A 10,809-nucleotide genomic window follows, 5' to 3' on the forward strand; every position below is an offset into this window, starting at 1 on the left:
GCTGGGCCGCAACTTCCTCCTCCCCAGCCGGGCCCGACTCCCGGACCAGGCTGGGAGGGTGGAGGGGGAGGAAGCGGCAGCAGGTTCCCTTGGCAGGCTGCGCCGCGGGAAGCGGGTGTAGCATCCACCCCTCCCCGCCGCGGTTCCCGGGGCCACCGCGTGCGATTGGCCGGCAGCGGCCGGGGGGCGGAGTCAGAAGGGCCGGTATCGCATGTACCGCCTCAAAAGAGCCCAGGATATTGCAGAGCGCACTGGAGCCCTGGCCAGCGCGCAGCCTTCCCGGCGCCGGCAAGCTGGGTCTTGGGAATTCTGGTTTCCTTCGGCTCACTCAATTTTACAAACCACTGGATCTTACATGCCTCTGTACCCCCCACTTCCACTCCATGTCCCCATGCTCCTGTGCCAGCAACAGGTAAGGGCTGCTATGTGTTTTCTTCACTCCTTCTCTCTCGCTGTGTGTCCTCGGAAATGGACTCGGGCCACCGTGCCCTAAACTACCCTGCCCTGCTGCTCGAGAGGTGCCCAGCTGTCACGTTGCTGTAGTGCTCCCCCACGCTTTGGAGTCCCAGCTCAAGCCTATATAGTTTGTGTGTGCACCAGAACACCCTCGGAGCTAAAAATACTGAGACATGCTTGGAACAGTTGAGCAATAGAAACAGATTTCTCTGCAGCATCTGTTTGTGCTCATAACTTTCAATGCACCAGCTGTAGTGAGATACTGGGTTTGGAGGCAAGGGCTACAGTCTGCGATTCTCCCTCTAAGAAGGGTGATCATAGAGGAAAGAAGGTGGCTGAGGGGTAGAGGTGTAGAGGTGTAGAGGGGTAGAGGTGAAACTCAAGCCCTGGTCTCAGACCTTGGCAAACCTTGGGACACAGCACTATTTATTTTCTATCCTTGGAGTCTTTTTTTTTTTGATCATAGCTTGATCATAGCTTCGATGTCTTTTTTTTTTTTTTTTCCCCTAGTTGATTCAAGTATAGCTTCAAGTTCCAAACAGAGTGAGTTTCTCAAAGTTGCTTTGCTGGGTTAAGAGAGCAGGAGCCAGAGTTGGATTTGAGCCTGAGAACCGCAAAACTTTCACATTGTATGTCACTCTGCCCTAAGCCATTTGTTATTCTTACTAATAATGGTATAAATGCCTAGCTTGAAGATACTGTGGTTTTAAGCAAGCAAAACCATCAAAATGACTTGATTCTGCGAAAATATTGCATCATAACATGGATTCATCATGACAGTTGAAAAAAAAAATAGAGATAGGAAACTGGTGGTTAGTTTGCTGCGTGTGTCAGGCTAAGCCTGTCAGCGGTGTGGTTACTAGGATGAGGCATGGATTCTGGAGATTTTCATAAACTCAAGAGTGTACCTGTTACAAAATAGGGCATTATTTGAAAACCGGTTTAGGGGTATGCAGAAAGGGCACATTGCCTTTTGCCATTTGTTTTCACATTAATAATCAATATATTGTAAGTTTTCCCTTGATAAATATGTTTTATATCCACTGTGCATTACCTTTACACATATCAGTTTCTTCTTGCTCACTTCCAAGCATTATATTTGTTTTTGCCATGATTCTGAGCAATCCTAATGTTCAGAAGGAGTGAGAGATGTTACTTCAAGGACAGTGGGAGGGGTGAGAGTTGAGGGTCAACATAATTTTATTTTGCTTTTTGCCCCTCCTCCTTATATGTTGGGGGGTACTTAATTTTTGTTATTGGTATCCATAAGGAATATTTGTTTCACACCGTTGTGAATGTGGTATTTTCTTTTTTTTTTCTTTCTGTAAGAACATGGTCTTTCTATATCCTTCAGACTCTCCAGCTGAAGAATTGCTGGCTAGCTCTAGAGTCCTTGTATGACTTTTGAGTGGCCTGAAAGATTAAACACGTCTTTACCGAAACAGTTGGACCATTTCAATTTGTTTTATGTGTCTATTTTTGTTTACTAAATCTGTGTATTTTCCATCATATGCAAATGCTGAGCAATGTAGCATGCATTGTTCAGCACAAATGTCAGAGATGGCATTCACATAGATGGAGTGGTGCAACTCCCCCCCCCCCATGGTCCCCTCCTCCCCCCTTCTGTTTACTGAGCTTCCAAGAGGTTGCTTTGCTAGCAGTTGTGCTCACGTAGCAACTTGTGCCCAGAGCACACTCAGGCTGGTCTATATGGCATCAGCTGGGGAATAGCTGCTCTGAACACTCATTAGCAAATCTCTCTCTCTCTCTCTCAACCCTGCACATTTTCTTCTATGTCCTGTCCTTAGTCAGAAACTTTCTTATTCATTGTACACCAAGACCACGTGGCAGAACTATTCTCATTTGCTCTCATGATTATCTTTTCCATGGTTGTTATCTGCCTGTTGGAATTATTTCTTTTATGGCAAAAATAACTTATATTCCCTCCATTTGTACCATGTAACTCCTTGACCTTGTATTTATCCATAGCCCTCTCTCCTTTAATATCTACCTAAGATTGAAGTGCTGAACTATTTTTTTCCATTGCTTATGCTTAATTTTGGCTCAGCCTATAAATAGTCTTAACATGAACAGCACCACATGTGGCCTCTCAATTTCCCAGGAATACTTTCTGCATGGTTGGTTATGGCTGGAGTGAAATGATTATTTGTGTCCATTGAGTTTACTTCAGGCCCCTTAGGTATTTGGGCTGATAGGGGAATTCATATATTGTTCATCAAATCAAATACCAACTCTCCAGAACTATAGCCATCAAGAAGTCAAATCATTTAATGTTCCCTAGACTCCTAATCAACTCTTTCTCAAAACATCAAATGGAATAAAGGTGCATAAAAGTCCTGTGTTTTAAAGGAAAGCTTTTCCCAGATGTTCATGAATTAGTGATTTCCTTTGACAGAGGAGCTCGTAGAGACGTCTCTGTTTGCCTAAAGTCACTTGGACATGTGGGCAGGGGAACAGTAAAGGGGATCTTTGTGGTGACTTACTAGGATAGTTACCCTATCAGACTTTGGCAAGTTTTAGTCTTTTGTTATGTAATTAGCTCCTCAGACTCTGAGTAGATACAATACGAGTGCACACATATATACACATAAATCTGTTTGGGGGTATATTTAATTGAAGTGACCAAAGTTCCCATTTTGCCTTAAGCAAAAAAGAAAAAAAAAGAAGAAGAAAAAGAAACCAACTCTTCTTTTCCCCTTTCCAGGAAGAAATGGTAAAATTTCTAAGTGATGCTCCACATGTGGAACAAATTCTGTCATTAGCAATGGAAATAAGACAATAATAGTCGCTTGATACAGGCTATTTTCAAGGTTCTGAAGGCGGGCAGCTATTCATAGGAAGTTGGTATTGTGTGATTTGTGGAATTTAAACAAATGTCCTGGGATCAAGATTTTTGGGAAGTCATAATGCAGCCTTTAGTTTTCATATGATGGTTATGTTTTAATCCGAAAAGAGTGCAGAAATAAGTCTGAAGAAATTTGAATCTGCTTCCTCATGTCCCCCAGTGGTAACTTGGATGGAAGGATTGTTTTGAATTGTGAAGAGGGCATTTCTTGGTGTCAGTTTATAATAAAGGGTCCTAAAGCCAAGCAGAACTCAAAGATACTAGCACACTTTAAGGAAATCTCTCTTTCCCCTTTTTCGGAAAAGTACACCTGCATTTAATGTTATATTTCTGTCTCTGTGTAGAAACGCTTGGCAATTCCATGTGAGCCAAATAAACTGAAATCCCTGTATTAAAAAAAAAAAAATCTTTCCATGCCCAGGATCTTGAATCCTGAGGAATATGATTCTTTTTTTCTTTTGTCCAAGTGCAAACTTCACAGGGAAGCAGACAAAACATTGAAGCAGGTGGAAATCTGGGAAGGCACAGTAACTTCTTTTTATAAAGTAATTCAAAGGCACTTTCAAATCGGGCATCATTTAGGTGTCAAAAGCTGCCAAAATGTAACACACATTGCAATTTTCACAGATGACTAATCTCAGGAAAAATGTGTTGGGGCACATTCTTGCATAATAACTTGGATGTGGAGGGAGAAGTCAAAAGATTGTAACGAGACATTTTCAAAGACAATGCACCTTGCCTCATTTTAAAGGGATGCACAAAACTAAGAGAAATGGTTTGCCTGATTTGTTTGCAGCTGGTTTGGCTGCCAATGGTTCTGTTAACTGCTTAATCTTAATGTGGCTTTGGGGCGGGGGTGGGGGAGGTAGAAAAAGTGGAGTCTTTGTTACCAGGGCTTCAAGAAATTTCTGATCCTTTCTATGTATTATTGTTCATTGTCCCCCTTAGACACGGGAGATGGATTTGATTGTTCCAGAAGTTGAGAATCACTGTTATTTTTTTAGTTCTAGGCTCTGTTAGCTTTGCCTATATGTATTTGGTAAGGAAAATGACTTTCTCTCAGGCTTTTGATAGTTAGTCAAGGAAAAGCACAGTTTCTTTGGAGCCAAGATGGGATGTCAAATCAAGTAGGCAGTTTTTACCTAGGAGAGAATGAGGCAATAGGAGAAAACTGAAAACTACTATTTGCTCATGTTAAGTAAAGGTGAGTGCCTTCTCCATAGGAACCTATTGCAAACAGAAGCACTCCAAGCGAAAGCCAGCCGACTGGCATTTATGAGCCACTTTGATTACAGAGTTGTCTCTGTTTGAGGGAACACAGCATTGGACCCACACAAAATGGGTTCCTGCCTTATCTAAATCCGCTAAAGACCTGGTCTTTTGGCACAAAGGTGCTTACTTCCTAGCCTGTCATTACACATGGCAGTCCCATCTCTGGAGAATTTCAGGACTCTCATTGCTAGGCAACAGAATCGCTCTCTATTCCCCGGAGCAAATCTGTGTCTTCAAGTCAGAATCACTTGCACTAACTGAGATGTTATCAGGCATTTCTGCACAGTGGCTGCTTCCAGCGTGTGAAATGATGGAGCAAGCCCAAACAGTACCCAGCAGCCGGGATCCATTTCAGATGATTCTAAAGGCTGTCTGCTCAGTTTTATAATTTAGGCAAAATAGTCTGTACCTCCCAACTTCCACCTTGCCGTCAAGGGCTGGGATACTATCCCATAGTGCACATGCAAGTCTATTAATATCAAGGCTGCACTCACAAAATGTTCCCTAGACACGTCCTGGTTCTAACAGCTTTGCAACAAGTCTGGCCACCAGAAAGTCTTTCTTCTGTGTAAGGACTTGAGAACCTAGCAAGCAGAGAAGGCAAAAAGAAGATAGAATTCAGTGGCAAAAAAACGTGAGAGGAAAAAGAACCTGAAATTCTGGTGGAATTACTGTCCAAATAACTTGATGAGTTTATGCTTTCAAATAAAAATTGAAAACAAAAATTAGGGGACAAAGAAATTAAAATGCCTGCAATTCAGTGCTTTCTCAGGGCAGGGTTTGTTGCCTTAGGACTCTCTTAAGAATGACTTCTGTAATGAATGGTCTGTCTTTCCTTGCAGGACATGTTCCCTGGATGTCTGCTGAGTTACTAAGGTACCTCTGCATGTCAGTTGACAGACCTTGGTAGTACCCCAAGGCTCCTGGAGACACCCATCTCTCCTCATTCTTTGTGTACGTGTCCTCACCGAACATTCAAAACTGTTTCTCCAAAGGGTTTTGCAAAAACTCAGACTGTTTTCCAAAGCAGAAGCACTGGAGTCCACAGCAGAAGCGATGGGCAGTGTGCGAACCAACCGCTACAGCATTGTCTCTTCGGAAGAGGACGGCATGAAGCTGGCCACCATGGCGGTTGCCAATGGCTTTGGGAACGGGAAGAGCAAAGTCCACACCCGACAACAGTGCAGGAGCCGCTTTGTGAAGAAGGATGGCCACTGCAATGTCCAGTTCATCAACGTGGGTGAGAAGGGACAACGGTACCTCGCGGACATCTTCACCACGTGTGTGGACATTCGCTGGCGGTGGATGCTGGTTATCTTCTGCCTGGCTTTTGTCCTCTCGTGGCTGTTTTTCGGCTGTGTGTTTTGGTTGATCGCTCTGCTCCATGGGGATCTGGATGCATCCAAGGAGAGCAAAGCTTGTGTGTCTGAGGTCAACAGCTTCACGGCCGCCTTCCTTTTCTCCATTGAGACCCAGACAACCATAGGCTACGGCTTCAGGTGTGTCACGGATGAGTGCCCCATCGCCGTCTTCATGGTGGTGTTCCAGTCCATCGTGGGCTGCATCATTGACGCCTTCATCATCGGTGCGGTCATGGCCAAGATGGCCAAGCCCAAGAAGAGAAACGAGACCCTCGTCTTCAGTCACAATGCTGTGATCGCCATGAGAGACGGCAAGCTATGCTTGATGTGGCGAGTGGGCAACCTTCGCAAAAGCCACTTGGTGGAAGCGCACGTGCGGGCGCAGCTCCTCAAATCCAGAATTACTTCCGAAGGGGAGTACATCCCCCTGGATCAGATAGACATCAATGTGGGGTTTGACAGTGGGATTGACCGTATATTTCTAGTGTCCCCAATCACTATCGTCCATGAAATCGACGAAGACAGTCCTTTATATGATCTGAGTAAGCAGGACATTGATAACGCAGACTTTGAAATTGTCGTCATACTGGAAGGCATGGTAGAGGCCACTGCCATGACCACGCAGTGCCGAAGCTCCTACCTGGCCAATGAGATCCTCTGGGGCCACCGCTACGAGCCAGTCCTCTTTGAGGAGAAGCACTACTACAAGGTGGACTATTCCAGGTTCCACAAGACTTACGAAGTCCCCAACACTCCACTTTGTAGTGCCAGAGACTTAGCCGAGAAGAAATATATCCTCTCAAATGCTAATTCATTTTGCTATGAAAATGAAGTCGCCCTGACAAGCAAAGAGGAGGAAGACAGTGAAAACGGAGTTCCCGAAAGCACTAGTACAGACACCCCCCCAGACATAGACCTCCACAACCAGGCCAGCGTACCTCTAGAGCCCAGGCCCTTACGACGGGAATCCGAGATATGACTGACTGATTCCTGCTCTGGAATATTTACTTTACTCCACAGTCTGTTGGTCAGAGGCCTGAAACAGTTAACAGACGACGGTACTGGTCAAGAGGTGGGTCAAGGCAAGTGGCCACCAGGGACTGAGGCTAGCACAATGGTTTCAAAGAAAGACTGTAAGCTCCATGATTGATGTAAAGCACTAACCAGGCCTTTGCGTGACCCGATGGCACATACGTGTTGTAGAATAAGTTATGGGCTTTTATGTGTTGTTTTGTGTTTTTACAAAACTTGAATTTGCAGGCAAGCCTTGGTTAGGTATCTGACTTATCCAGAATGCTTCTTTTAGGGAACAAGAGTGTTTTTAATGGCATAACAAAGGCAAGACTCTGCCTTAATTTTTTTGAAAAGCTGCTAACTACATGAACACAAATCGTATTTTTGTTGCAGTGTAGTTTTTCTTTTATGTAATTTAAAAGTCAGTGTTGAACTTTGTTGAAAGCTCATGATGCGCTTCAAAGTGGCAAGTATTTGGCTATTAACTGCCAAAACTGAGAGCCTGATTTTTTGGAGGCCAGTAATCTGTTTCCTAGAACTGATCTCTCTCTCTTTTCTCTCTCTTTCTTCTCTCTCTCTCTCTCTCTCTCTCTCTCTCTCTCTCTCTCGTTACATAAGGGCATTATGTAACACTAGCCAAATGGTAGCCTCTGGGTTTTTTTTTTCCTTTCTCCTGATGTCAATGGGTTATCTAAAATTTTAAGTTAGACTACCTAAAATAAATACCAAAGATAATGCACATTTTTGCACAGTGGAGCTTATACTAAAAAGGAAACAAAACCCCATGGGTGGCCTTGAAATCAAGAGACAATAACTTTGAACCTCAGCAAGACCTCAAACCGCCTGTTCATTTTGCACCTTATTCACAAAACAGCATCAAACACGGAGTCTAGTAAGTGTAGTGCTTTTTAAATTTTGTTCTGTCATGTACCCTTCCTCTTGGAAGTAGAAGAGGAAGAACAAAGGGGAAGTACAGTCCACATACACATGCGTACATACACACAACATCAACATCTTTTCTATCCTGCTGGGTAATGCTGGCCAGACTAATGCATCAAGTGAGAGAGATGGTAACATGCTCTTAGATTTTTCTGGACTTCCCCTTTTTGCACATTCCAAAATGTATTCCATAAGATGAGATCTTGATTGAACTTGGCACATATCCTGGCACCCTCCATGCAGCCATTGGTATGAAAAATAAATTGACTTAAACTTTTCAGTTGAGTTCATTTCCTCAACTGTCTGGACATTTCCAGCTGAACGTCACCTTAGAAAAGATGCCACGCCTGTCCTCCAGGCTTGATCTTCCCATTAGTCTGTTTGGAGTACATCCTGCACAGTCAGACAGGGCTGCACTTGCCAAACTGGGGGTGCAGAAAGGGGTGGACAGACCACTTGGATGCACCATTTCAGCTCCAGTATTCAGGAGGGAGAGGAAATTTGCCTATTTTTATGGCAGAGAGTAGGAATGAGAATATCCCAGTATTTTAGGGTCAAAAAGAGCCATAAAAATCCAACACAATCACAGGGAAAGGAGATAATAGTTTAAAAGGGGTCGAGTCCTTCTTTGTGTGCATTCTCGTGATTAATGTGAACCCATCATTGTCTCTTTTGGAGCCCAGAGCAGTTTACTAGGGACACATTATTTTCCAGAAGTTTCTCCTCCCTGGCTGCCTGCCTTGCTAGAAACGTTTTCCTCCTTGATTTAGCCCAATAGTGGAACTCTTCTACAGTTTAAAGTTCCCTATTTGTGAATTCTGGGGTTTCTGACTTTTCTTTTTAATTAGTCTCAAAATCAACTCTCTTATGGTATTATATTCTGGTATGCCATTAAAATACAGCTTGTTCTAAAGTCATATGTCTTGTAAATGGACAATCGTGATGGTCTCTGGTTCTTGAACAGCCATATCTGAACGCAGTGCCTGCAAAACTATGCCGGTTTCTGCTGTTTTCGAGCCTTCCAAGTTGGTGGGTTTGAAAACCGTGGTGATATTTTCATTGAAACTGAGAAAAAGATGCTAAGCACGTGGATGTTATTTTAAGTCCAGATTCAAAGGCAGGTTTGGGAAGTTGTTTTAAGAGTTGGAGGAATTGGGAACGGGAGATTTAATAGAAGAGAACAATTTGACTTTTGACAGTGAGAGGCTATCGAGGGCTTCAGCTGCTGCTATCATGATGTTTTGCAAAGGAAAACAATCAAACCAAAGAGTATTTAGTGATATGTAAATTACATGAAGATGCAGTGGAGCATGGGGGTGACCTCAAAGAAGGACCCCCAAACACACAGTGCTACCACTTAAAAAGACTTGAGATATTTGAAGGGGGTGGGTATGGGGACAAGGAAGAGGGAGGGACATCTTTCAACTTATTTCTGAAAAAGAGAAAAAAATCTAAAATTTCTGGTGCACAGGTTTGTTTTTTTTTTCAAGAAAATTTTGCAGAAGCTATGTTTTTAAAGTGTACATTTTATAAAGTTTATCAGATATTTTCATATTTAAAGCCAAATGTAAATAGAAGTGTATAAAGGAAAAAAATTGCCATAGAAAGTATAATTTCAGTGCAGCAATTTCGGAGAGCTAGTACCTATATGCTACCGGTTAGCATGGTTTTAGCACATATTTACCAGCCTTATAAGGTTCGTATTGCTATGTTCTTCTGTTATTTATTTCAGCATGGACTGTTCAATTTGAAAGCTTTTTCTAGTTATTAGCATTTTAATAGTTACAAGCTTTAAGTGGCTATATATATATATATATATATATGTATTTTTTTTTTCTTGTCAAGAGCCAAGACACAGGTAATGCACGACATATATTGTTGCAGTTTACCTTCAAAATATTTGTCCTTTGACTGGGTCTCCTTAACTAGTGCATACCTGTCACTAGAATGCAGATGGAAGGGACTCACCGTGAATATCTGGGGTCGATTCCCAGATGTGTGCTGCTTCTCTATTGCAAGCAAAATCCTATTGAATTTCCTTAGGATGTATTCCCTTTTAAAGAATGTCTGCCCGTATCTGGATGGGCATTATATTTTTTTGGGGGAGGCATAGATTTCCTGGTTATTCTATTTTTAAATAAAAGGTAGACAAAGTGAATTCTATTTTGATTATTGAGAAAGGAATAGTTTTCTATCCCTCTAAGAGTATACTTGAATCAGACATTTTAAAGATGTCACTCTAGCACTGTAGTCATTTCCAAATTCCTAGAGAAAATTTGTTTGACTTCGTTTTTTGTTCTATTGATGCATTCTTTCTTTCACCAGTTCCTTTCATCCCTAGCTCCTTCACCCCAGATCTTGGTGTTACACAGTCACCTCTCTGCCCACGACCCTCAGCCAACTAGAATTTCTTTTCTGGCGATGTTAGATTTCAGTTCTCGGCTATAGAGAGTTGAACAATTCAGGCCTTTGACAATCGTGATAGTTATTATTTTCCCATTTGCCATCCTTTTTGTATCTAAAGTCTTCCTATTGTACTGCACAAACCATGGGTTGTACATATTTTTATATATTATGTCTTATTTTATTATTTCTAAATAAAAACTTAAAAATTGAAAACAAATTTGTGCAAGAATGGTTGTTCCTCCTTATGATCACAGTAGAAATGCTCAGATATTTCCAAACAATAGGACATAAACCCTGATAGTTTGGGTGAATAGAGCCATAGAAATTGCCGGAACACACAGGTACACCAGAGGGGCAGATTACTTTAATCCAGGTTAAAGGAAGTCAAGCTCATGTTTTGTTTTTGTACAGAATGACCTAGGTAGAAAAGACCAAAAAAATGAGCAAACAAGACTCACAAAAATAAAATACAAGGTTTAGATTTTGATTCTCTGT

General features: G+C 42.3%; 1 protein-coding gene across 1 annotated transcript; it reads left to right on the forward strand.

Annotated features, from left to right (window-relative positions):
• Positions 1-268: 268 nt before the first annotated feature.
• On the forward strand, positions 269-10,531 carry Kcnj2 (potassium inwardly rectifying channel subfamily J member 2). Its single transcript, XM_027946308.2, has 2 exons — positions 269-412; positions 5,437-10,531. The coding sequence occupies exon 2, from the start codon at positions 5,651-5,653 to the stop codon at positions 6,932-6,934; it is 1,284 nt and encodes a 427-aa protein (XP_027802109.1). The 5' UTR covers positions 269-412; positions 5,437-5,650; the 3' UTR covers positions 6,935-10,531.
• The last annotated feature ends 278 nt before the right edge of the window (positions 10,532-10,809 follow it).

The sequence above is a fragment of the Marmota flaviventris genome, chromosome 17 (genome assembly GCF_047511675.1).
Source record: "Marmota flaviventris isolate mMarFla1 chromosome 17, mMarFla1.hap1, whole genome shotgun sequence".
Classification (NCBI taxonomy): Eukaryota; Metazoa; Chordata; class Mammalia; order Rodentia; family Sciuridae; genus Marmota; species Marmota flaviventris.